Source organism: Natrix helvetica (genome assembly GCF_964273705.1).
Source record: "Natrix helvetica genome assembly, chromosome: 3".
Taxonomy (NCBI): Eukaryota; Metazoa; Chordata; class Lepidosauria; order Squamata; family Natricidae; genus Natrix; species Natrix helvetica.
Window position 1 is genome coordinate 136,150,788 of NC_138549.1, and position 27,404 is coordinate 136,178,191.

At 47.3% G+C, this 27,404-nt stretch overlaps 1 protein-coding gene across 4 annotated transcripts in view; it reads right to left on the reverse strand.

Annotated features, from left to right (window-relative positions):
• Window positions 1–27,404, reverse strand: part of SLC16A1 (solute carrier family 16 member 1) — a 54,288-nt gene that overhangs the window by 14,170 nt on the left and 12,714 nt on the right. For 3 of the 4 annotated variants that reach the window (XM_081947487.1, XM_081947484.1, XM_081947486.1), the window contains exon 2: window positions 2,819–3,069. In XM_081947487.1, coding sequence (XP_081803613.1) covers window positions 2,819–3,035 — 217 coding nt within the window. In that variant the 5' untranslated portion in view covers window positions 3,036–3,069. Of the gene's footprint in view, window positions 1–2,818; window positions 3,070–26,142; window positions 26,208–27,404 lie in introns of those variants that run through there. The other variant, XM_081947485.1, reaches the window with a different exon arrangement.

The window sequence follows — 27,404 nt, forward strand, 5'->3', positions numbered from 1 at the left end:
GAGGAAACCAGATTCACTGAACAACCGGATTGCTAATTTAATAACTGCAGTGACTCACTTAACAAGTGTGGCAAGAAAAGTTGTAAAAAGGGGCAAAAGTCACTTAACAAATTTCTCACTTTGTAACATAAATTTTGGACTCAATTGTGTTTGTAAGTTGAGGACTACTTGTATGTAGTCACATAAAATAGGCTAAACATTATAAGAACAATCCCAACCATGAAGCCACAATTATTTTCTACACCATTACAAAATGGCCCAACTGAAGTCCTGGCTCAATCCTTGAGCCAAATTTCCAAGATATTGCAAAAGGCCACAGGACTAGGGTCATATAAATGTCGAGTATGTGGTGTTCCATGGAAAAGGCACTGCAACAAAGAAAGCCCAGCTCCCTGATTTCCATAAAATGGCACCATTAATATAGATGCTGGATATCCTGACACAAACAAAAATAATCAGACAGATATTCACACAAAGAATATAACCCTGTGCCATGATGTGCTTAATAGTTTGTAGCCAGCATTTTTTTAACATTACTTATTATTCAATTCAAAACTAGGTAATAGCTACTGTATAATAAAAGCTTAAATGAATTCTTACCTTAACTCTTTTATGTACAAATTGTATAGTCTTTAATTACCACCCAAAAGCTTGGGACTGATTAATTTACATTCAGTATTTAAAATATTTCTTTAAAGAGCTTAAATCTAAAATAAAGTGACTAAATGCCAACTGAGAAAAACATTCTACAAACCTTGGGGCTTTTTTTAAATGCAACTAGAAACAGTGACTTATGTGCTTTTAATCTGGATAATTACGGATTTTTGGCCACTTTATTTTTGTTGGTGTGACATTTGACCAGGGAAGTCCCACCAATGGCAATCAAAAGTACCCAAGAACTGCTCAAAAACTGGGGGGGAGGGGGGAATCCCAGTTCATTAGTAAAGTTGAACAGATTTTTCAAGTTTTTTTTAAAAGGAACACTGTTGATCTTTATTTTTTTACATTACTGACTCTATCTGTGTTGTGCAACTGATTATTTATGGACTTGTATTTTCTAAACTATTAAAATCAAACAATGACAAGACTGTTAGAATTCATGTGCTTGTTGCTGCCATGAAGCAGGAAAATATGCTGATTACCTCAACAGTTGAATAAGGACAAAGACTGTTCTCTTAGAAAGAAAAAAATCATATGCAATGCAGCATAGTTATTTATTTCTGAGATATACATGCAAAGTAAAAGTTGGCTGTTCACCATATTTCAGCAGCAGTGAAGCCAAAAGTATTGAGGTCTGTTTTGAAACCATGAAGAGTTATGCCTATTTAGTTTATAAATTGCCTCAAATCCTGTAAATAAATAGGACAAAAACAATAACAAAAATAGGTATGTAAATGTAGAGGTTTTGTACATCCTTAATTTCTTTTAGCTCCTGGGTAAAACTTTGTTATTAATTTATTATTCATTCAATTTAAATCACTAAAAAAAGTAATAAAACAATGGCCCAGAGTTCAACACACCTTGAACATTATCAAAAACACAGATTTAATTCTTGATAACTTTAATGAATTCTCACATTAGAATAGAAGGGGGAAAATTAGAGTATATATTACCTTAAGTAGTTATAGATTATTATTAGCTATTAGCAAAAATGATAGCAAATATGTTGATAACATATGTATACTTCCACTCTAGTTACAAAAAAGCAGTATATGCATGTGATTATTACAGACCATATTTCCGAGTACCAACATTCTTTTTAAACTGTTATTTAATATTGCTTACTTATTTACTATGTATGCCTGATCATTTATTTTCCTTCTTTATTGAAGCAAATCATGCACTTACTTTTAAGTACTTAAGATCAGTCTCCTAGAACAGTGATGGCTAACCTTTTACCATTGCATGCCAAAACCGGGGGGAGCTCAGGGGGGGTTGTGCAAGCATGTGCCCACACCCATAATTCTATGCATCCTCCCCGAGTATGCTCATGCAACCCCCATGCGCTCCTCCCCTTTTGCCATGTGATGGCATGGTGGATCCGTTTTTCGCTTTCTCCAGGCTCCAGAGCCTTTCTAGGAGCCTGGGGAGGGCAAAAACAGCTTCCCCACCCACCCAGAGGCCCTCCGGAAGCCAAAAACGGCCCATTTGCTGACTTCCAGTCAGACCAGAAAGTCCATTTTTCGCTCTCCCCAGGCTCCAGGGCCTTTCTAGGAGCCTGGGGAGAGCAAAAATGGTCTCCCCCCCCCACCCAAGGCCCTTCACAGGCAGAAAACAGCCTGTTTCCTGACTTATGGTGGGCCCAGAAGTTCCCAAAATCAGCTGGTCGGTGCACACATGTGCCGGAGCTGAGCTCACACGCATGCCATAGGTTTGCCATCAAGTGCCTAGAAGATTATGTCAAAAAGGAAACCTTAGTGACTTGCCCACCATACAACCCATCAAGCAACACGAGTCCTCCGATTGTTTTTTTTTTAAGTAGCAGATTTGGAGGCACAATCCCTTGTTCTAGCACTTCTTCTGCTCTGTCAGCCAAGGAATGGCTGATTGATGTACATTTTTTGAGTTCCACAGGGATTTACAATTTATTAATGTGGCCCTTTCAACAACTTGTAAAGGCCTGCAACAGAGACTACAAATTAAGAAACACTCAAATAATAATTCCTTGGAAAAGTATTACTTATATTTGCGCAATAGATTGGCCTATTTTTTCCCACATTGTGTACTATAGGAATATTTAGATTTACCTACATACATACATGACATTATTATTGAAACTGCACCGTAAAAATGAGACTCAATTGGTTTGTAAACTTACCCCCTGCGTACATAACTGCCAACATAATAGAAGAGATCCAGGAAACTTGGCTGCTTGATGCATCAAAGATGATTTCGATCTCCTTAAAGAATACTGTAATGGACTTGGGGAATGCATATGAAAACCCAATAGAAATAAAGGCACCAACAACAACAGCCCAACCCCATCCTCCTTCAGGTGGTGTGTATCCTACTGGGCCTCCAATTGCTGGCGCCATCTTGACTGAAGTAATTCAACAGGTATTTAAAGATCTATAAAGAAAAATGACAGTATTTCTTTCAGAAAATATGACAATAAGCATTCAAACGTTGATTTTTGTCGCTAATACTATTAAGACCATTTTCTGTTAAGACAATGTTCTGTTAAGACCATACGTATCACCAAGTTTTAGACAAGACTGAGATATAAAGTTATTATAAGAGCGAGTAAAAATAACTCCTCCTGGGCTTATAAATGTCATTTCCTTCCTCCTTTTAAGCAGTTAAGAATATTTAGTGTTGTCCCAACTCTAAACTGTATTTCAGTTAATCTCAAATACTGGTAATTTGTGAAAACAAATTACTTTAATAACTTTGTCTGTTTCTATCAACAGCATAGTCAAAGTTCAGAAAAATAAGTTGAGATACTGTGTATCTTTAAAATGCCAAGGACAGAATAATTGAACTTAACCTGACTAAATGCCAAATTTCTTTTTCGGGCATCCATGAACGAAAGCTACATGTCAAATTCAAATCATTCCTATCTATTCAACTACCTCTGGAATACACATCAAATTATCCTTTCCTTAATAAGCTTGGGATGCATTAACGAAATAGTTGCTTCTTTGGAAACACTGGCAATTTGGATATGTACTAAAAGAGTTAGCTGATTTCTCACCACTAGCAGAGTTGTACAATGCATACTTCAAATATAATAATAATTACCCTGTTTCCCTGAAAATAAGACTTCCCTGGATAATAAGTCCAATCGGGCTTTTGAGCGCATGCCCTAAAATAAGCCCTCCCCAAAAATTAAGCCCTTCCTGAAAATATTGCAACTAATCCAACAACGTATCTGGGATAGCATGGCATTTTTAATTCTTAAAACAACTAATGTTCATGGGTAAGCATAATTCCTGGTTCAAGTATCTACTGACTTTTGGAGTTGGTGGGCACATCTTGAACTATAAGAATATATTAAAAAATATAAGAATATATTAAAAAATATAAGAATATATTAAAAAATATAAGAATATATTAAAAAATAGAAACATAATCAGTTAAAAAATACAGATTTACCAATTTTACATCATCACTTCTTCATTCCACTATATTCCATTTATTTTTTGTCTTTCTTTTTGGTCACATTTTCAAAATACTAAGGTGCATCTCCCCAACTTTTTCATATTACATAGAAAGCATCTCATACTCTCATTATTCATTCAATTGGCAAAGTGCTTCATTCAGAGATTGAATTCCAAACAGTTGTCAGGAGTAACGGAAAGTTGATCCCACCTGAACATTCTTCTCAGCGTGGCACAGGACGGCCCAGGAGTAGGTTGTTCAAGCCCAAGAGACTGATATCCATTTCTTTCGTTTCTCTAGTTGGAGCTGCGCCTCGTCGGAATTGGATATCAGCAGAGGAAGCAGGAGGCATGGCTTAAATTCTGACTCAGTCTCTTGGGTAAATAAGGCAAATAAGGATTGAACAACCCACTCCTGGACCCTCCTGTGCCATCAGCTGGAGAACAATATGTATAGCTTCCCATCTACCTGACCACAACTTTGCCACCTAATGGATTAACTCATAAGGCTATTAATAAATCAATCAGAAGCCTTTAAGACAGCGGTTCTCAACCTGTGGGTATCGACCCCTTTTGGGGTCGAACGACCGTTTCGCAGGGGTCGCTGAGACCAGCGCAACTCTAAAGTTTAGACTCCACCTCGCATTCCTTGAAATCCTCACGGAAGGGCTCCCAAATGGCCGCACAGAGCATCACCGTGGCTCCACACCGTAAAAAACATAGGTGCACGTGCACACCCCGTACAATTATAGCCTCGGAAACTTCATAATGGAGGGAAAGTGTTCCTGCGAGGGAGGAAGGGGCTTAGGTCCTGCTCCGGGCTGTCATTGTGCGAGGCGTGCGCGCGGCTATGTTTTCCACTCCGCTGCCAGGTACTTTTAACTATATCTAAATCCACAACCAGACTTTTCATCAAGAGCCAAGCTCAGGTGCCCAAATTGGCCCCATTCACACAATGAAAACCTGCTTGCTAAAAGTACCATAAATCATGAACAAAGGAAAAGAGCAAAAAAAATTCAATGCAAGATAACAATTTAAAAAATGAACAAAGTGAAATTATTATTAGAAATAAAATGTAACAGAGAAAATGGTATGTATGAAAATATAAAGTTGGATTTCCTGATATGCCACCCCAAGAATCCATCAGAGAAAGTAAACAAGCAAGGGCAACAATGGAAAGGAGGAAAGATGAGGAGGGAAAGGAAGAAAGGGTAAAGCAGAGGGAGTAAAGGAGGGGAATCAAGAGTAGGAGAGAGGGTAAGAGGGAGAAGAGAGGAGGGGAGGAAAGGGGGGGAAAGAAGAAGGGAGGAAGGAGAGGAGGAAAGAAGGCAGAGAAGGGAGGTAGAGAAAGATAGAAGGAGCAAAATAAAATGGGGTGGCAAGAAAGTGAACCAAACTGTATTCTATATATTTGTAAGAAAATAACGATAAATGATTAATGATATAATTAATGGTAATTATAAGAGTGTATATTTGTGAATAAACTTGAAAGAGAAAATAAAAAACTTTTTTTTAAAAAAAATTAAATTAAAAATATACAATGCACGTTTGCCCAATAAATTAAAGTTAAGCTTGCCACCACCACCAAGGTTAAGAGCACTCCTGCAAACAACCCCAAACCAGGTTGAAGATCCATCCAGGCAGGGTAAGCATGTTTGTGAATGAAGCTGCAGGCAACATAGTTAAGGAGGTGTGGGAATAAAGCCACTGTGTGTCTCTGCGTATGTGTGTGTATGATTGTATAGCAGCCGAGGTTGTCCAACCTCCAGGATGTGATTCTTTCCAGACCCAAAATTTAGGAGCAGACAATATGTTGGCTCCCTCTATAACAGTGATGGCGAACCTATGGCACGCGTGCCACAGGTGGCACGTGGAGCCATTTGTCAGGGCACGCAAGGCGCTGCCCTGTCAGCTGGCCAGCGCGCATGAGGCTTTACAGGGGAGGTGACTTCCGGTTTGCACGGAGGGTCGTTTTAAGCGTTCCGAAGGCTTCAGAGAAGCCTCCGGACAATCCCTGAAGCCTCCAGAGGGCCTCCGGGGGAGGCTCTTTTCGCCCTCCCCAGGCTCCTATAAAGCCTCTGGAGCCTGGGGAGGGCGAAAAAAGCATTTAAAATGGGGGGAGAGCCTTTTGTGCGCGCATGCGCACTGTGGGGGGTCGCACATTGCATTATGGGTGCTGCATGCCCGCACACAACCCCCCTGTGCTCCCCCCAGTTGTGGCACACGAGCCAAAAAAGGTTTGCCATCGCTGCTCTATAAAAAGATATAGAGGCTCTAGTCTAGAAAAAGTGCAAAGAAGTGCAACCAAGAGGATTAGGGGACTGGAAGCTCAAGCATATGAAGAACAGTTCCAGGAACTGGGTATGTTTGGTTGAATGAAAAGAAGGACTTAAGGGTGATATGATAGCAGTCTTCCAATATTAATATCTACATTACGATTCATAACAGTAGCAAAAGTACCGTTATAGAAGCAACGAAACAGTTTTTATGGTTGGGGGTCACCACAACATGAGGAACTGTAGTAAAGGGTCGCGGCATTAGGAAGGTTGAGAACCACTGCTTTAAGGGAAGCTTGAATTAAGTTCTCTTATTAAAGTCCATCAGAAGAAAACTGGAAAACTTTGCAGGCCTTTGTTTCACATATTGTACTTTTCAGTCAAAGCATTTTTTTTTTAAAAAGAAGCCAATTAGTGCTTCTGGTATATATATAAACTTTTACTTAGCTACGATACAGAGACAAAACAAACAAACCTGTATGATAAACTAGATGCAAAATGTCAAAGAAACAATTACAATAAAATAATGGGAAAGGGTATGGATTAAATCTATAAAATTTACACTAAATTATAACTTAAAGGAAAATTGGTACAAAATGGTAAGACAGGCAAAACATACAGTAACAACTGTTGCAAGTGTCATGAAACAGAAGAAACATTCTATCATATGTGCTGGACATGTAAAAAACAAAAAGTCAAAAGTACCGAAAAGACATAAATAGCCTAATGCAAAAAATCTTGGAAATGAAATAAAATCAAACCACAAATTTTCCTTCTAGATTGGCATTAATTTTTTAAAAAATACAATTATAATTTCAGCCGGGGAACCGCTTCGTTTTGTGGATTGTAGTTGAGGAGAGGAGAGCAAAATGAAGCGGCTGGTGGAGGGGGAGCTGAGTAAAGCACACCGGAGCAAAGCAGACTGGAATGGCAAGCCTGAAATCTAATGTCGGAGGTGAGGATTACCCTGCACAGCTCAGGTGGGGGGGTTTGGCATTGGCGGCGGCTGGGAGGCTGTTGGAGACGCTGAGCGCCACACCCTCTAGTTGCCATGACCCCCCCTGGTTCTCCAGGGGAGCCGTAAGACGAAGAACGAGGTCAGGGGGGGCTAGTGAGTGCTGCCATTGCAGGAGGCTTGGAAAGCCTCAGGAAACCATGGCGGGCTCGGTTGTGAGAACAATAGCCCCCGGGAAGATGAGCTGCAGGGCTCCCGAGGAGGCAAATGTCCATTTTTTCCTGGGCCTGGTCATGGAGGAGAGATACCAGGGGGATAGGTGGACATTTGCTGAAGGCGTGACTTTTTTCCCTTCCACCCTTATTGAGTACTGACTCTCTTGCCATAACTTCAAATTTCATCTATTTATTCTATCATCGTGTCTATGGCTTTGCCTTTTAACATCTTGCTTTATCGACTCCTATACCATCTCGAGATCCTCCCTAGAGAATTCCAGCTAGTTGACTAGCCCACCAACTTACCCTTTCCACCCAGGGTAAGGACAATTTTACGACAAACCATGATCCATCTTCAGCACCTGTAATTAACCTTGCCCCTATGATTTTACTGTATGATTTTATATGATTCTCACGCACAAGAGGTCTGTTTTATTGCGGCTGCGGGAGTCCCCCCTCTCGCAGGTTTGGCCTCCAGCCCTCTCGAGGGCCCACCTTGAGGACGGGTTTATTAACCCAGAGAGGTGGAGGAAGCGTAAATTAAGGGGTTTTTTAATTAATCGTTTTTTAAGAATTTGTAGGGGCTCTAGGGTTGGGGGGTGGGTAGATCAGGTCAGGAGTGATGATAGAGCCAGGCCACCAGGTGTGGTCGAGAGGGGAGGGAGTGGAAGGGGGGAGAAGAGGGAAGATATCATTCCAATACAGGGCTTTTTGATTCCAACGGTCGTAGGGAGGGGCAGGTGCGAGGACAGATTAAGAACCCGTAGTCGGTTGGGAGACCGTGGTTGTTGGTCACACCCGGTCGCTTGTACCAACCCCCGCACACTAGGTGGTCAGGATCTACAGACCCAGGGCCTGAGGCTGTTGTTATGCAATGCGAGGTCCGTTGTCAATAAGGCCCCCCTCATCAATTATCTAATTCTGGAGGGGGAGCCGGACCTCGCAGGAATAACTGAGACCTGGTTGGGCCACGAGGGAGGTCTACCCCTCGTGGAAATGTGCCCACCAGGTTATCGAGCATTCCACCAGCCTCGAGCCCAGGGAAGGGGCGGTGGGGTAGCAGTGATTATCCGGGAAGACTTAGAGCCGAGGGAGTCCACTGTGCCACAGACATCCGGGTGTGAGTCCCTTGTCGTGAGGTGGGGCCCAGGGAGACAGTTGGGCTTGCTGATAGTATACCTGGCTCCTCGCTATACATCAGCGGCCCTGCCTGAACTCCTCGAGCTGATCGCATCGGTGGCGGTTGAGACCCCCAAACTTTTAGTGATGGGGGATTTCAACCTGCCGTCGGTGGGAGAAGCGTCCGAGGGGGTTCGGGAGTTCATGGCTTCCATGACAGCCATGGACCTGACTCAATTGATTCAGGGCCCTACACACGAGGGAGGCCACACGCTGGACCTCGTTTTTGTCTCTGGCCAGTGGATGAGTGATCTGGGAGTAGGGGATTTAACTATCACTCCCCTGTCATGGTCAGATCACTCACTTCTCTGACTTGACTTCCCTGATGCTACCCCCCGCTGCGGGGAGGCGGAGCCGGAAGATATTGACCATTGGCTTACCTGAAGGGTCCTTTTCTGTACACCGCGGGAGAGTCCAAGCAATGGGTTAATTCAGTCTGCTTGCCCTTAGGACTGAGGAACTATTTTTCCTTTAGCCACACCTCCTCCTGGTGTGATCAATCCCCCAGAATTCTTAGAAGGAGTCAGTTCGTGCAGACGGAGCGAAGCGTCCAAGATGATGTACTGTTGACACGAAGAACCCGAATCCCGGCCTTGAGAGCCAGGGTGGGTTGGACTCTCCCGCGGTGTACAGAAAAGGACCCTTCAGGTAAGCCAATAGTCATTTTCCTGTACACCGCTTGGAGAGTCCAAGCAATGGGACATACCCAAGTTATTGTCCATCTGGGTGGGCAGAAGAAGGCTCCCGGGATTCGGTCCCTGACACAACCGCCTGGAGCACACGCCTGCCGAAGGACGCCTCAGCTGAGGCGAAAATGTCCAATTTATAGTGTCGCACAAAGGGAGAAGGAGAGGACCACGTAGCGGCCCTGCAGATGTCCAGGATTGAGGCCTGGGTGGCCCAGGCCGCCGAGGTAGCAGCACTTCGTGTGGAGTGTGCGGTGATGCCGCGCGGAACGGCTTTGGATTGGCTCTCATAGGCTGTCGCAATGCAGGCACGAAGCCACCTGCCAATCGTGGAGGAAGAGACCTTCGTCCCTAGGGAACCAGGCTGGAAGGAGAGGAAGAGAGCCTCTGACTTCCTGAACTCCACAGTACGAGCGATGTAAACCTTCAGGGCCCTCCTGACATCAAGATTGTGCCAGGAACGCTCTCTGGGATGCGACGGATGAGGACAGAAATTTGGCAACACAATGTCTTGCGCCCTATGGAACCATGTAAATTCTGCTGGAGAAAAACGCAGCGATGAGGAGAAAAACGTCTCATGAAGTTGGGGAAATGTTAGGAAAGAGAAATAAAACGCAAATAGAGAGTCCAAGCCAAAAAAGGATTAATTCAGCTCAGAGCTCTAGCTAATTACGTCCAAACGGGCTGACTGGGGAAGAATTCTGGGGGATTGATCACACCAGGAGGAGGTGTGGCTAAAGGAAAAATAGTTCCTCAGTCCTAAGGGCAAGCAGACTGAATTAACCCATTGCTTGGACTCTCCAAGCGGTGTACAGGAAAATAGATGGTTCCGCCCCAAACGCCTGATGGAACCAGATAAGTTCCAGATGGAGCTTGGGCCACCTCCTGTAGACCTGACCTGCCCCCGGGTAGAGGACCTGGTAGCCGCATGGAATAATGCGACTGCCGGGGCCCTAGACCAAGTGGCACCTTTGCGGCCTCTCCTGCGGCAACGAACCACCCTGGCCCCTTGGTTTACCGAGGAGCTAAGGGTGATGAAACGCCACAAGAGACGCCTAGAGAGTCGTTGGAGATCCTCCCGCTCCGAATTTGACCGAGCACAAGTACGAACCCACTTAAGGACGTACCTTGTGGCATTGAGAGCGGCCAAACGTCGACATTGTGCCGCTCTCATTGCATCCGCAGAGAACCGCCCTGCCGCCCTGTTCTGGGTGACCCGCTCCCTTCTGTTTCAGAGGCCGCGGGAAGCCCCTTTACAGGGCAGGGCAGAGGAATTTGGGAAATATCTGCAGGATAAAATCGCTCAAATCCGGAGGGAATGGGTCCCTTTCAGTAGTCTAGTGGAGACGTCCAAGGCGAGTCTTGAGAGACCACTCTGGTAGGAGTTTGACTCGGTTGCCATCGAGGATTTGGACAGGTTATGTGGACGTCTGCGACCTACCACATCTTTATTGGACCCGTGCCCCTCCTGGCTTGTACTGGCATCCTGGAAGGTTACACGCGACTGGCTCCTGGGCCTAGTGAATGCTTCGTTGGGCGAGGGGTCTCTGCCGGCCGCCTTGAAAGAGGCGGTGGTGAGACCCTTACTCAAGAAGCCTTCCCTGGACCCAACGGAGCTAGCCAATTATCGTCCTGTCTCCAACCTTCCCTTTTTAGCGAAGGTTGTAGAGAGTGTGGTGGCCTATCAGTTTCCATGACACCTGGAGGAAAATGATTATCTAGACCCGCTCCAGTCCGGCTTCCAACCCGGGCACAGCACGGAGACGGCCTTGGTCGCGTTGGTTGATGATCTCTGGAGGGCCAGAGATAGGGGCTGTTCCTCTATCCTGGTCCTATTAGACCTCTCGGCGGCTTTTGATACCATCGACCATGGTATCCTGTTGCACCGGCTGGAGGGGTTGGGGATTCGGGGCACCGTTTTACGGTGGTTCAGCTCCTACCTCTCCGGCCAGACGCAACGTGTGTTGGCAGGGGAGCAGAGATCGGCCCTGAGCCCCCTCACTTGTGGGGTGCCACAGGGGTCGGTTCTCTCGCCACTCCTGTTCAACACATATATGAAGCCACTGGGCGAGATCATTCGTGGTTTCAGGGTGGGATATCATCTGTACGCTGATGATACTCAGCTGTACATCTCCACCCCGAACCACCCCAACGAGGCCGTCGATATGATGTCCCGGTGCTTGGAAGCCGTACGGGTCTGGATGGATGACAACCGACTCAAACTCAACCCCTCCAAGACGGAGTGGCTGTGGCTTCCGGCCCCCCGGTTCAACCAGTTGCTTCCATCTCTGGCCATCGGGGGCGTGCAACTGGCCCCCGTGGAGCGGGTGCGCAATTTGGGCGTCCTCCTGGATGCCCAGCTGTCCATGGATGACCATGTGACAGCCGTGGCAAGGGGGGCATTCCACCAGGTCCGCCTGGTGCGCCAATTGCGCCCCCTATTGGACCGGGATGCCTTACGCACAGTCATTCATGTGCTGGTAACGTCTCGCCTAGACTACTGCAATGCTCTCTACATGGGGCTTCCCTTGAGATGCACTCGGAGACTGCAGTTGGTCCAGAATGCGGCCGCGCGGGTGATTATGGGGAGTACTAGATACTCCCATGTAACACCTCTCCTGCGCGAGCTGCACTGGCTTCCTGTGGTCTATCGGGTGCGTTTCAAGGTTCTGATTACGATCTTTAAAGCGCTCCATGGCACAGGACGTAGTTACCTGCGGGATCGCATCCTGCCCCATACATCCCTACGACCAATCCGCTCGCACAGAGAGGGACTTCTCCAGGTGCCGTCCACCAAACAGTGTCGGGGGGCGACGCCTAGGAGCAGAGCCTTCTCTGTGATGGGCCCAGCCCTGTGGAATGACCTCCCCACTGATATCAGGATTACCTCCGATCTCCGCTCCTTCCGTGTAAAGCTCAAAACCTACCTCTTCCAATTAGCTGGCCTGGCTCAACCATAGTTTATCCCATTGCTCCTGACAGTCTTTTTTAAATTTGGAATTTTAACTGAGGGTATTTTAATTGTTAATTTTAATTCTATTATTATTAGTGTATGCATTTAACGATTGTTACCTCCTCCATGTACATGTACGTGTATGTGTTTGTATGTATGTGTATATGTATTGTATGTATATGTATATTTGTATGGGTTTTTATTGTACGCCGCCCCGAGTCCTTCTCGAGAGGGAGCGGCTAACAAATTAAATTTATTCTATATTATTTATTCTATTCTATGTCACAAAAACCGCTTGACAACTAGACAGATATTTCTGTTATGTCACCAAACAATTTTGCAGAGGAAAGGATTTGTCCCAAAATTTAATTTAAAAAGTGGACATGCACAAAATTTGTCAGTGAGAAATGTAACAAATCCATAAATTACCACAAAAGGATGTGCACTATTTTGCTTAGGATGGGATGAGAATACTGAAATGCGGCTTACAAATTTTGTGACTCATGAAAAAACTATAGTATATAAATATATTTTCTCATAACTTAGCTCCTGCTAAGGGATACCCTATTTGATTTGATTTTTCCTGCTTAAAACCATCATTTAATGCATAGCTGTCATACACAGACCAAATCACACTAATATTGACAAATTGAGGAAAGTGTTTTGTTTTGAATCTGTAACAAAACCATTGGATCTTGGAAGTTCTGCTGAGTCAAACACAGATTAACTTGAATACATTATCAGGCCAGATTTTAGAGGAAACAACAGATGTAATACAGATTCAGTTACTTTTAAAATACAGCATATCCACCCTAAAATCATATTCAAATTCTTTACTATTGATACATTAACCTTGCAGCTATTGCTACTCTATACTGAAATTAATGTTACCAGATTTCTATAAAGCAAAGCTAAAAGCAGGGATGTCAAACTGGCGGCCCGCAGCCAGATGCATCACGTGCAGGCCACGCCCACACCAGCTACGCAAAGGGAAAACCATTGTGATGTCATATGACTGCAATGTGACATGGCGAGTTCGACAGATGTGTGTTAAAGAATACATACACATATTTCTAGCACTGGGATTTTTGGGAGCAGAAGTTTTAAAGACTCTTTATAATAAAAGGATGAGGATGATTGCTCTGTCTGCCTACTTCAGTTTATAATCAGTCACCTTGTGGTCATCACCATATATAAACTAGCATTACTGTTTCAATAAACATGCAAAATCAGTGCAGCAGCTGCATAATGGAACAACTCCCATTTCATTGTCCACAAGATTTAGCTGAAATAAAATCCTCCCACTTAAGAACTCTTCCTAAAAAGGTAATCTGAATTTTGGAATGTCACATAAGCAGCATCTCTAATTTGTATTAATGCTTAATGCAGGTCTTTCACATGATAAAAAGTTTCTTTCCAAACAGTGGAGCAACATAGTAATTGATAATTATTTAATTTGAAAAATAATACTTCTTGCTTTCTCTATTAGGCATGAGAGTTCTGCATTAATTAGAAATAATCATTTTGAATTTCTGTACACTAATTACATTTCATTCTTCAGGTGAAGGTGCCGATTTTGTCTCTGTTGACCTATAATCAGTCATTCTGATTAGTTATATATTCTCATAGACAAAACAGACAGCCACGACTAAATTGGCAGTTGGTCTTACCTGAACTTCTATTTTAGGGGTTGAGACAGGAGGCTCCAGCAAAGGTATTATCATGCCCTATTGGCAAGAGACTGGGATGAAGCTGAAGCCACGCCTCTGTGCTCCACCCTTGACTTCCAGTTTCATCGAAGCGAGCTCTCCCGTGACCTGAAAACAAGGCACAAAAGAGAAACTCCCTCCCCACCTGCTAACTAGCTAACATCAGGCAGGAACTGAAGGCTCCTGTCTCAACTCCTAAAATAGCAGTTTAGGTAAGACCAACTGCCATTTTCTGGAGTGAGAGACAGGAGTCTCCAGTAGAGGGAGCTACCAAAGCTAAGTCCCATGGGTGGAAACTAACGATCTGCAACGACCTGTTGTAATACCCTAAGCCCAAACCCCGCATCCGCCGATGCAAACACGTCCAACCTGTAATGGCGAATGAACGGCAACGGGGAAATGTTGTCTAATGGAGCCTGGGACGCCCAAACTGCTAAGATGGCGACGCTCCTGGTCGAATACCAGCTGACACAGGCAAGTTCTGGGACTTGTACGTCAGTGCGATAAATAAACGGATCCACCTGCTGATGGTGGAAGACGTAACCCGCTTATCTAGCGACGAAGATAAGAAGAGCACCTCCGACCTCCGGAAGGCGGCCGTCTGCTTCAAATATATGCGTAAGGCCCAACGGACATCCAACCGATGCCACTGTTGCTCTTGTTCCCTAGCCAGAACCAGACAAAAATCTGAAAGGACTACCTCCTGAGACTGATGGAAGATAGAATTAATCTTCGGCACAAAGACTCGATTTAACCGCAACACAACCCTGTTGCTGTGGAACACGCATAAATCCTCCCTGGAGGAAAGAGCCCCTAACTCTGACACTCGCCTAGCCGATGTGATAGCCACCAAAAACACCACTTTAAGACTGACAGGTTTCAGGCGAACCATCCTCAACGGCTCAAAAGGTTCAGCCATGAGAGCCCGCAATACCGTAGGGAGATTCCATGTGGGGAGCCTATGGACCACTGGGGGGGACACAAATTCGAGACCCCCCTAAGAAACAACTGGGAGGAGCTGGCCCTAGGGGTCTTGCCTTGATCCGATGCTAAGGACCGAGCGGCCTGTTGCTGCAAGCCAGCTGCAATTCCTGAAGAAATGACCATTGGCTTACCTGAAGGGTCCTTTTCTGTACACCGCGGGAGAGTCCAAGCAATGGGTTAATTCAGTCTGCTTGCCCTTAGGACTGAGGAACTATTTTTCCTTAAGCCACACCTCCTCCTGGTGTGCTCAATCCCCCAGAATTCTTAGAAGGAGTCAGTTCGTGCGGACGGAGCGAAGCGTCCAAGATGATGTACTGTTGACACGAGGAACCCGAATCCCGGCCTTGAGAGCCAGGGTGGGTTGGACTCTCCCGCGGTGTACAGAAAAGGACCCTTCAGGTAAGCCAATGGTCATTTTCCTGTACACCGCTTGGAGAGTCCAAGCAATGGGACATACCAAAGTTATTGTCCATCTGGGTGGGCAGAAGAAGGCTCCCGGGATTCGGTCTCTGACACAACCGCCTGGAGCACACGCCTGCCGAAAGACGCCTCAGCCGAGGCGAAAATGTCCAGTTTATAGTGTCGCACAAATGGAGAAGGAGAGGACCACGTAGCGGCCCTGCAGATGTCCAGGATCGAGGCCTGGGTGGCCCAGGCCGCTGAAGTAGCAGCACTTCGTGTGGAGTGTGCAGTGATGCCGCGCGGAACGGCCTTGGATTGACTTTCATAGGCAGTCGCAATGCAAGCGCGAAGCCACCTGCCAATTGTGGAGGAAGTGACCTTCTTCCCTAGGGAACCGGGCTGGAAGGAGAGGAAAAGGGCCTCTGACTTCCTGAATTCCGCAGTACGAGCGATGTAGACCTTCAGGGCCCTCCTGACATCAAGATTGTGCCAGGATCGCTCTCTGGGATGCGACGGATGAGGACAAAAATTTGGCAACACAATGTCTTGCGCTCTATGGAACCATGAGTTTACTTTGGGGGTAAAGGTCGGGTCCAGCCTCAAAATGACCCTGTCAGGGTGGATGACGCACAGATCCTGGCGAACAGAGAGAGCCGCCAGCTCCGAAATCCGGCGAGCTGACGTGATGGCAATCAAGAAGGCCGTCTTCAGCGTCAGGAATCGAAGAGAAGTAGTGCGTAAAGGCTCGAATGGAGGGCCAGAGAGGGCCCGCAGGACCACGGACAGCTGCCAAGTAGGATAGCGATGAACGGTGGGAGGGCGAAGGTTAGAAGCGCCCTTGAGGAAAAGACGCACCTTCGGGATTTTGCTGAGAGGCAAAAGGTGGTCGCCCGACCAGACAGTAGACAAAGCCGCCACTTGGCGTCGAAGGGTGTTCGGGGCCAGGCCCTTGTTGAGTCCCGCTTGAAGGAAGTCAAGCACTCTGGGAACAGGCGCGGTCGTCGGCTCGATGAGCAGCTCCTCACACCACTTGGCGAAGGCGGCCCAGGACGCATCATAAATCCTAGTGGTTGAAGGGCGCCTAGCCGCCTGAATGGTGTTCACTACCTCCTCCGACAGGCCTTGGTCTTTTAGTTGGTCCCCCTCAAGTGCCAGACGGCCAACTGGAGCCACTGGGGCTCTGGGTGAATCACGGCCCCCTGGCTGAGGGAGATCTGGTCCGGAGGAATGCGCCACGGAGGAGACACCGACAGGTGGACAAGGTCGGCAAACCACGACCTGCGGGGCCAATGCGGGGCCACGAGAAGGACCTCTGCTCCCTCTGCGATGACTTTGGAGATGAATTGAGGAAGGAGAGGCAGGGGAGGGAAGGCATACAGTAGCTCGCGGGGCCACTTGCAACGCAGTGCGTCTGTCCCCTCCGCCCCCGGGGTGAAGAACCGGGAGTAGAAGCGGTCGAGCTGCTTGTTGTCCCTGGACGCAAACAGATCTACGGCCGGAGTCCCGAATCTGTCGGACATCTGGTGGAACAGGCGAGGGTCCAGTTTCCACTCCGCAGGATCTATGGTCGTCCTGCTCAGCCAGTCGGCCTGTGTGTTGTCCACTCCGGAGATATGGTCGGAGCGAAGGGATTCCAGATGGCGCTCCGCCCAGCGTCCCAGGGACTCCGCCTCTCTCATCAGTGCTCTGGATCTGGTGCCGCCCTGGCGGTTGATGTGGGCCTTGGTGGCCGCATTGTCCGTCATCAGAAGCACATGTTGACGATGGATGGACCGGCTGAAATGGCGCAGGGCCAGGCGAGCAGCTCTCAGTTCCAGCAGGTTGATGCTGTAGCTGGATTCCACTTGGGACCACTTGCCCTGAACAACCAGGGACCCCATGTGGGCTCCCCAGCCGGAGAGGCTGGCGTCTGTGGTGATGATCAACCTCTCGGGTTCCTTGAATAGGTGGCCCTTGAGGATGGCCGGAGACACCCACCAGCGGAGAGACCTCTTCACGTCCGGGGGAACTCGAATCGGCCTGGTAGAGTTGCTCCTGGATGCCCTCTGGTGCGGCAGCAGCAGCCACTGAAGAGACCTGGAATGCAGGCGGGCCCACGGCACGATGGAAATGCAGGAGATCATTTTTCCCAGCAGCTGCGACAGAAGGACCACTGGAGCCTGCCTCAAGCTCAACACCTTGTGGGTCATGGACCTTAGACCGGTCAACCTGTCTCGGGAAAGGAAAACCCTGCACAAGTTGGTATCTATCACCGCCCCCAGGTGTACAAGTCTGTTGGTTGGAGTGAGATGGCTCTTCTCTATGTTTAGAGAGAAGCCGTGATTTCTGAGGGATCTCATAGTGGTTTGGAGATCCCGAAGGGCCTGCTGCCTGGACGACGACTGGATCAGGATGTCGTCCAGGTAGCACTGGAGCCTTATGGGCCTGCGTCTTAGCTGAGCCGCCACTACCGCCAGCACTTTGGTAAACGTCCGAGGAGCGGACGAGAGGCCGAATGGAAGAGCTTTGTACTGGAAGTGGCGACCCGCATAATAGAAGCGCAGGAACTTCCTGTGCTGAGGACGGATGGGGATGTGGAGGTATGCCTCTTTGAGATCTATAGATGTGAGAAGATCTCCCTGTCGAATCCCCGCCAGAATGGACTGCAGAGACTGCATCTTGAACCTCCGGTAGGCGATATGCCTGTTGAGGTTCTTGAGGTCCAAGATGGCTCTCCACCCCCCCGAATTCTTTGGTACCAAGAAGAGGATGGAGTAAAACCCCTTCCCCTCTTCGCCTTGGGGAACTGGTTCCACGGCCCTGATGTCTAGGAGATGACGGACTTCCTGGTCCATACGCTGCCTCTTTTGGGGGCAGGACGGGACAGGGCACCGGATGAAGGTCCGAGGGGGAAGGGACAGGAATTCCAGGGAGAGGCCTTCCCTGACTGTCTGCAGAACCCAAGCATCCTCGGTGTTCTGGGCCCAATGGGAGGCGAACAGCTGGAGGCGACCCCCGATGGGCGCCAAGCCCTGGCAGTCACTTTGACTTACGGAACGGCCTGTTGGAGGCCCCACCGCGGTTATACTTGCGGAAGCCGAACTGCTGCCTGCCTCTGTCCCGAAAAGGCGCTCTGTCTTGGGACCTGTCGCCCTGCTGGCCGAAGGACCTATTAGAGGGAGAGAAGGAAGAGGCAGAGGTGGAAGGCTCGGAGGCACGAAAGGACTGCCTCCTAGAGTAGGGAGCGGCCTTACGTTCCTGCTTTTTATTTAGAGAAGGTAGGATCTTCCTCTTGTCCTTGGACTCAATGAGGAGAGGATCCAGGGACTCACCAAACAATTTGGACCCCTTAAAGGGGGCGGAAGCCAGTTTCCATTTGTTTTTCTGGTCCGCTTGCCAATGTCGGAGCCAGATCAGTCGACGGGAAGTTATGTTAGAACCGAGGGCCCTGGAGGCAAATTTGGTGGCATTGAGGGACGCGTCAGCGGCATACTGGGAGGCCGCGATTATTTTTGACACGTCCTGGTGGAGACGGATGTCTCCCGCCGGGAGCTTGTTTAGGAGCTCGCGCAGCCAGATCACAGAGGCCCTATTAAAAAAGGAAGCGGAAGAAGAAGCCCTGATGGCCCAGGCAGCCGCCAGATGGGTCTTGTGGCACGCCTTTTCCGCCTTCTTGTCCTCCGCCTTAAGGCCTTCCAGGAGGTCGGCCGGTAGCGAGGAGTTGGAAGTGAGCGCAGCGATGGGCGGGTCGACAGTGGGAAGGGCCAGAAGGTCCTCCAACACTGGCTCCATAGTATAAAGCTTCCTATCTACCCCACTGGGAGAGGATTGCGTGGCTGGCTGAGCCCACTGGCGCTGGATTAAGTCGAGGAACAGCCCCGGGACCGGAACCAGCTCTTGCTGGGGCGCTGGCACATCAAACATGACCGCATTGGGATTAGCCGGAGGGGCATCATCCGCCGGTGCGGTCGGCTTGGGCTTGATCCCCACCCTGGTGGCAGCCTTGACCTTGTGAAGGACCGATTTAAAAAGGCTGGGCTTGAAGAGACCCGCAAAGGCGGGCGCTTCGGGGGGAAGGTCCTCGTCGTCCGAGAGGCCTAGCACCTCCGGGTCAGGGTCCTCAATGGCAGAGGCCTCGCTGACCACCGAGGATTCCAGGGAAGGATGGCGAGCACGCTTGCTTGGGGGTGGAGCTGCCTGATCGGGTTTGGGACCCCTAGGGGCCGCTGCGGTAGGACTTTTAAATTTCATGGCCTCCGTAATGCCCTTGGCAATGGCGCGGGCCATTAGCTCCTGCATGCGGGGCGATAACTCCTCAGAGTCAGAATCGGGATCCAAGCCCTCTTCTAGGGGGGGTGAAGCCTCACCCTGCATATCGTCTATGCTAGCATCCCCAGGGGGAGGAACCTGTTCACAGGCCCAAGAAGGGACCGGGGAAGCCGGCTCTGCAAATGACCTATTAGGGGATAGGTCCTGGGATTCCACCTCCTCGGCGAGGACCGACTGGAGATCTTCCCGGGAGGGAGGGGCTCCTGAAAGGGACTGCACCCTGTCTGCCTGGCGTCTGGCCTTCTCGAATTGCTTGTCAAGGGCCCGCTGGCGCCTTTCAGCATCCTTGGCCTCAGCTACCGAAGGGGTTCTGGAACGTTGTTTCCCAGAGCTACCCCCACCACTCTTGCCCGCACCCCCACTCCCCGAAGAGGAGGAACCCTTGCTAGGGGCCTGCGAGAGGCTCGGCCTAGCGTCTTGGGAATCGGGAGGACTGGGCAGGTCCATAGTCAATGACCACACAAGATGGAGCAAGGCTATGATAAGGCAGATTTGATAGATATAGACTGGGTGCTGTAATGGGAAACAAAACGAAATGATCGTTAAAATTGCCATATATACAATTAATCGAATCAATACTATGAAATCATCCCATGTTTCACACCAGTCGGAGGCCCAGGGGTAGGATTGGGGCCTGCACCGAGGTGCAAGGCTCCGCAGGAGAAGCAGGGAGGAGAATGACTATAGAAAAAAATCTTTAGGCCTGCGCTTACTTAAGGCCTCCTCCCTGAGCCGGTATGATGACCGTTGGAATGGCACAGGAACCAGCGCCGCTCGCAAAAATAGACAAAGGGCGAAGGTGGCGATCCTAGCCCGAGAAACCCTTGCTAGGCCCTGCCACCTCCAGCGGCCTCCTGACAACGAGGCTGATGCAAAATGGCGGCCATGGCTGGGCGCGCTATTTTCGCGCCTAAAAATGGCCGCCGCAACAGCGTGGGGCTAAGGGAGAGCGAGGGGCGAACGCGCCTCGCAATGGCGACGATCGCCCACTCCTCCCTGCGGCAGAGGTCCTCTAGCAGGCCGGGGAGCGAAAAAACTTCGACGAAAATAACAAACGAGGGGCCTGGGGACTTAGGAACCTCGCCGCTGCAGCCGCGCCGTTTTAAACGACAAGCGGCAGGCCTCCGAAGCCGTCCCAAGAGGATCGGCTGAGGGGCACCCCCCACCACCTTCCAGCTTACCTCCTGGCCTTCAAGTGCAGATTCTACTGAAGAAAGTCGCAGAATTGAAGAGAGAAACGTCTCACGAGGTTGGGGAATATTAGAGAAAAAACTTTAAACGCAATTAGAGAGTCCAAGCCAAAAAAAAAAGGATCAATTTAGCTCAGAGCTCTAACTAAATACGTCCAAACGGGCTGACTGAGGAAGAATTCTGGGGGATTGAGCACACCAGGAGGAGGTGTGGCTTAAGGAAAAATAGTTCCTCAGTCCTAAGGGCAAGCAGACTGAATTAACCCATTGCTTGGACTCTCCAAGCGGTGTACAGGAAAATGGCCCTTTCAGTAAGATTCTGCAACCCCCTGGGGAGATTTTCCACATCTAAAGAATCCCAGCCGGAATTCTCTGGATCTTGAGCTACCCCAGCCTGAGGAACAAGAATAGGCCTAGGCAAGGCCTGATCCCCCATGGGATCCACATGGACACAGGAATCTTCCAAGTCCATGTCCTGATCTTCCAGGGAAAGCGGTGGAGAGGGGAAATCCTGCCCAAAAAACCTCCCTAGGGAATCCGGAGAACCTGGGGGGGAGCAAACAGGCTGAGACTCACCCCCCAAAGGTAATCTACAGCACAGGGGAGAGGTACTGAACCTACCCTGCAGGGCCCTCAATTTCTCAGCCCTGGAAAAGATTTTAGAAATTGCCTTATGCCTCCTACGTTCATCTCTCTGGGTGGTACGAGAGGGACGAGTGGCAGAGCAGCCTTTTGTGCCCTGGCAGAGGCAGTGGGGCGCTGCCTGGAAGATGGGCCCTCCCCAGGGGAACATGGGGGTGAAGGGGACCTTCCTGCCTCCTCCGCCATCTTTGCCACGTGGCAGTACTCACCCTCCTTGCGAAGCCTCTCAACTCCCTCCATTCAGCTACAACAGGCAAAGGAGAGAAACAGACAAGAACAAATGCTGCTTTCTCCCCATCCAGGCAGACCCTGCATCAATGCCAAGAACGGCATGCCTAGGGGCTTCCGCCGAGGCTTGCCTTGGCTCCAGAAGCCCACACACTTTCTCACCGCACCGCGGCATGCCCGCAGCCTCTAAAAGCTTCTTCGTGCTCTTGCCAGCGCTCCGGGATTGCCACGGCTCAAATCCAGCCACCGAAGCCTTCAACCAGTAAAGTGGAGTGACAGGAGGTCCTGGGACTGGAAATCCCAGAAAGCCTCCTGATCACCCAGGACCCGGGGACCAACACCATGTGTTCAGCGGAGCCCAAAATGGCCACCGCAACAGCAACCGAGCTCTCCCAGCCCCCAGCAGTTTAAAATAATCTCCCTGGTGGCCAGTAATAGGAACCACGTAGAGCTACGTACTGGCAAGAGAAGGGAGCTGTTTTTCCAGAGGCTGTAGAGGCAAGGAGGTACCAATAAAGGAGTCAACAGGAGAAAAAATATTTATTTTTTCTCGTTTCTTGGCCGGACTGAGATGAAACTGCAAGTCAAGGGTGGAGCACAGACGCGTGGCTTCATCCCAGTCTCGTGGCCAATTGGGCATGATAATACCTCTACTGGAGACTCCTGTCTCTCACTCCGGAAAATCTGCTAATTCAGTAAAAAGAAAACAAATCCAGAAGCAGCACACTGATGTGATGTGTATCCGTAATTTGGCTTTTGGTTCTAGAATTTACAGCAGTACAGCACTCTGTCTCTAAGCACTAGATAAAATTAGAATATCAGAAATTGTGCAAACTGTGCACAAACTATGCAAACTGCTATAATACATATTAAGATTACTTCTTGAACCAATCAATTTAAATTTAAATTAGATGACTACATATATTTTATACCAGACATATTTTTTTACTATCTTATTACTTAATTTTGGGGGGGAAATCCTATTCTTTTCAAATATAAAATGAAAAAGAAAGGCCTAAGTTTAATCAGCCTGATACACATACAAAGTTGTTTCAAAGTCAATTGTGCAATTTCCATGTGACTGGAAAAAACTGCTGCAACGTGTCAGACGTGCTTGGCAGTTGAATTTACAACTGTCAGCTATGTGTAGGAATTAAACATGTTATATATATATATATATGCAGTATATTTATGGTAATTAACAGTGATTAATCAAAATGATGCAGCAAAAATCCTGTTCCTTACTAGACTGAAAATTAGTTGCCACAGACAAGATACTGGCAGAGAAAGACTGCTGAATGAATTCTATTCAGAGAAAGAGAAATATGTAATCTGGTGGCAACCTGAAAAGCTCTTAATCAAAGTGTTGAGGAAAAGCATGGTTACATTTGTTCCTCATGTTAATCCATAGTTTAATTCAATGTGAAGGAACTAAAACAAATGTTGGTATTTACATATTTTACCCTTTCTCATCTTGGCTAAGAATAGTTAGAATAATTTTGCTTCTATTTAAGCCTGGTTTCTCTTTGTAGTCTGAATAAATTGTCATTAATATTACAATGACTACTTTAAAATAAACAAGCTTTAAAGTATGAATGGATAAATGTAACTTGCATACTAAACAAGTATGTGGTTTCTTTGATTTTGGCTTTGCACAATGTGAAATAGTCTAGTACTGTGATGGCGAATCTGTGGCATGCGGAGCCATATTCGCTGGCACCGCAGCCTCGGTTCCGGTGTGCATGTACACACCAGCCAACTGATTTTCGGCCTTCCGGAGGGCGGGGGAGGGCGTATTTGCCCTCCCCAGGCTTCATGAAAGCCTCCGGAGCCTAGAGAGAGCAAAAAACAGGCCCAATGGCCCAACTGAAGTTCGGGAATTTACCTCAGGGCCCCTGCAGCCAGGCCCTCCACGCCCCCACAACTGCCTTGCCTCACAGCAGCATCTGCAGCAGGAGCACACATGGCCGCCGCCCCACTTCTTCTGATTGCTCACAGCCGCAATGGAGCAGTAAGCGGTGTGCTGTTGCCATGGCTGCAAGGGGATACAGGTGTTGGGGTGTGGATGGCCTGCTGTGGGGAGTGTGTGTGTGTGCAGGGCATCTGTGGTAGCTCCATCTCACACCAGTGTGTCGTTTGGCCTCGCAACCACAGCACCAGCATGTCACTTGGCCTCCTGCTCCGTTGCAGCTGTGAGCAAACAGAAATGGGTCTCCCATACATGAGAAAAAAATAAGGCACCCCTGAAAATAAGCCCTAGTGCTTACTTTGGGGCCCAAAAGAAAATAAGCCCTGGTCTTATTTTCGGGGAAACACGGGTAACAACTGATAGATGGATAAAAATGCCAAATCCAGTCTTAACATATGGCTGACAGTGTAGCAGACCATAAGAAAACTAATACTTGGTGTCTGACTCTCGGTGACTATGGACAGTTAACACTCCTAGTGATTCTGCACCAAAAAAATTTGTTGCAGCGTTTCATTGTTTTTTAAATATCAGATTCAAATCTTAGAAGTTTAAACAAAAATAATCATGTACAGATTCGCTGAACAGCAAATTTACATTGTGTAATTGTGCACTTCTTGTTGCTATCTTAGGCATAAGACAGAATCAGAGAAAAGTTCACTCCCTAGCACTTTTTTCCTGGCACTGGATTATCCTGGGAGGCATAACTCCACAAAATCTCTCCTATTCATGCCATGACTCTTCACGAGTAATGCCAAGAATTGACTTGCATTCCAGCTCTGTTCTTCCCTCAGCTTTTCCCAATCAAAAAAATAAAGGCTGAAGAAAACCCTGGAATGCTGCACTTGAAAATCAGATTTTCAAACTCTAAAAGGGTAAGGAAAATATCGTTGCTTTAACTACCTCGCCCTTTTAGAGTTTGAAAATCTGATTCCATACCAACTCTAACTAAAGCCACGTGTTTGATAAGATTATGATAAGAGGTAGCATTATGGTAAAAGGTAGCAATAGGAAATGCAAAGTTAATGCTTCACTTCAACTTTTTTTCCAGAATGGAAGTGTAAATCAAAAGATAGTATAATAAATATATATCATCAGATTCCCCAGTTTCCTTTTGAGGTGTTTTAGTACAGGCAGTCCTCAACAATACGGCTTGTCATTTAGTGACCATTTGAAGTTATGGCGGACTGTGAATCACACCAATGAGTGTGATACTAACAAATCAGTACTCCTGCAGCAGGTCTGAATTGTTTCTAATCTCCAAAAAGCAACTGCCTATGCAGCCTCAATAATACAGCTTGTACAATTGAGGCTGCATTAGACCACTTGCTCAGTGACCATTCAAAGTTATAATAATGTTGAATAAGTGGGACATACAACTGGTTTGAGAAACTCTGGTTACTGTAGCATCTCTTCTGTCATATGATTGCAATTCAGGGGCTTGGAAATCAGTTTATAATTACAATGGTTGCAGCGTTCCAGAGTTATCAGATTGACCTTCTCTGCTGGCTTTCCACAAGCAAAGCCAAGGGAATCCAGCATGGGTTGCAAATTACCCCCCACTGCTTTTCTGCCTGCTTGCCCAATACCTATCTATAGGACCCATCTCTCACCTACAGCCCTGTTTACTTGGGACTCCCAGCTCTTCCCACATAGCAGTCACATGACATGCTATCTTAATGACTTGAGACTGCTGAGATTTCTGTTGCTAAGCAATGCAGTCATGCGATATTATGCTTCATAAATGCTCGGCTTGGTGATGGAAATTCTGGTCCCAATTCACGTCATAACCTGACGTGGTAGACTACCTGCTGTCCGTTCAAAGAGATGTCAAGTCATGCCAGATGGTGGCAAAATGGTCTCTGATATTGAACCTGGAAGATCCATGCACTGGAATTGCTCTACAGGTAGTCCTCAACGTACAATTCATTTAGTGACTGTTTAGTTACAATGGCAGTAAAAAAAGTAACTTATGATCGTTTTTCAGACTTATGACCATTGCAGCATCCCCATGGTCATGTGATCAAAATTCAGATGCTTGGCAATTGATTCATGCTTATGATGGTTGTCGGGTACCCGGGTCATGTGATCACCTTCTGCAACCTTGTGACAAGCAACATCAATGGGCAAAGCAGAGTCACCTAACAACTGTGTTATTACCTGAACAACAGAAGTGATTCATTTAACAACTGTGCCAAGAAAAGCTGTAAAATGGGGCAAAACTCACTTAACAACTATAAGGTTGCTAATATAGCTATGATAACTATGAAAATAGCATGATATTCTAAGACAGGATGTTTTGGAAAATGCCACGGGTGTCACCTTCACAGAATGCATAATTTGAATTACCTGTGTGTTGAGCAGCTTGTCTTGCATTCAGTTCTGGTCGCCACGATGTAAAAAAGATGTGGAGACTCTAGAAAGAGTGCAGAGAAGAGCAACAAAGATGATTAGGGGACTGGAGACTAAAACATATGAAGAACGGTTGCAGGAACTGGGTATGTTTAGCTTAAGAGAAAGAAGGACTAGGGGAGACATGATAGCATTATTCCAATATCTCAGAGGTTGCCACAAAGAAGAGGGAGTCAAACTATTCTCCAAAGCACCTGAGGGTAGAACAAGAAGCAATGGGTGGAAACTAATCAAGGAGAGAAGCAACTTAGAACTGAGGAGAAATTTCCTGACAGTGAGAACAATTAATCAGTGGAACAGCTTGCCTCCAGAAGTTGTGAATGCCCCAACACTGGAAGTCTTTAAGAAGATGTTGGATAGCTATTTGTCTGAAACGGTATAGGGTTTCCTGCCTAGGCAGGGGGTTGGACTAGAAGACCTCCAAGGTCCCTTCCAACTCTACTATTGTATTGTATTGTATTATGACCTTGGATAGTGTTAGAAAATGTGGCTGCAAAAAAGAGCATTCCTTTCAACCAGCGTCAAAAGGAATTGCTCCTCATTGCTATAGCTGTCTTGAAATTAGAAAAAAAGGACTTTACTTGCCTGTTAAAGTCTAAGAAAATCACTAAATGTGTGAAGCACTACAGCTGGAGCAGAAACTGGTGACTTAAGCAGTTTGCAGTTGTGGTGAGGAACTAAAATGTATGCATTTTAGTGGATAGCTGCTTTTCCTCCTGTGTCAAAGAGCCTTCAGTGGTCTCTCTCTGAAGGCTCTTTGAACTGCCCTAATGATTTATATGGAAATTTGTTACAACACTGTCTGTCTTGCAAACCTACACTCTGACAGTGTTTTCCAAGCTAGTCACAGTCATAATTTCTAGATGGCTGACAGGCAGAACTGACTTGGAACAAGCCCATGCTCCTTGCCCAAACCTGATTTGGAAATAAGCTGCCTATCCATTAGACTAAGTTCTGTGCTCATATGATCCCTGAGTGGCACTGTGTGTTCCAAACTGTCTGTTCCAACTGTCTATGCAGATATTGGATGACCTTGCTTTGACTTGTCTGTTATTGGTAGAACCACTATAGCATATCCTGGGTTGGAAGTGGTACTAAATGCATGAATTCAGTGCTATGATCATCATAACCTGTAAGAATTTCTAGAATCAATCCCAAAGCAGTCTCCCAAAAAACAAATCTGACAAGGAAGGAAGTGG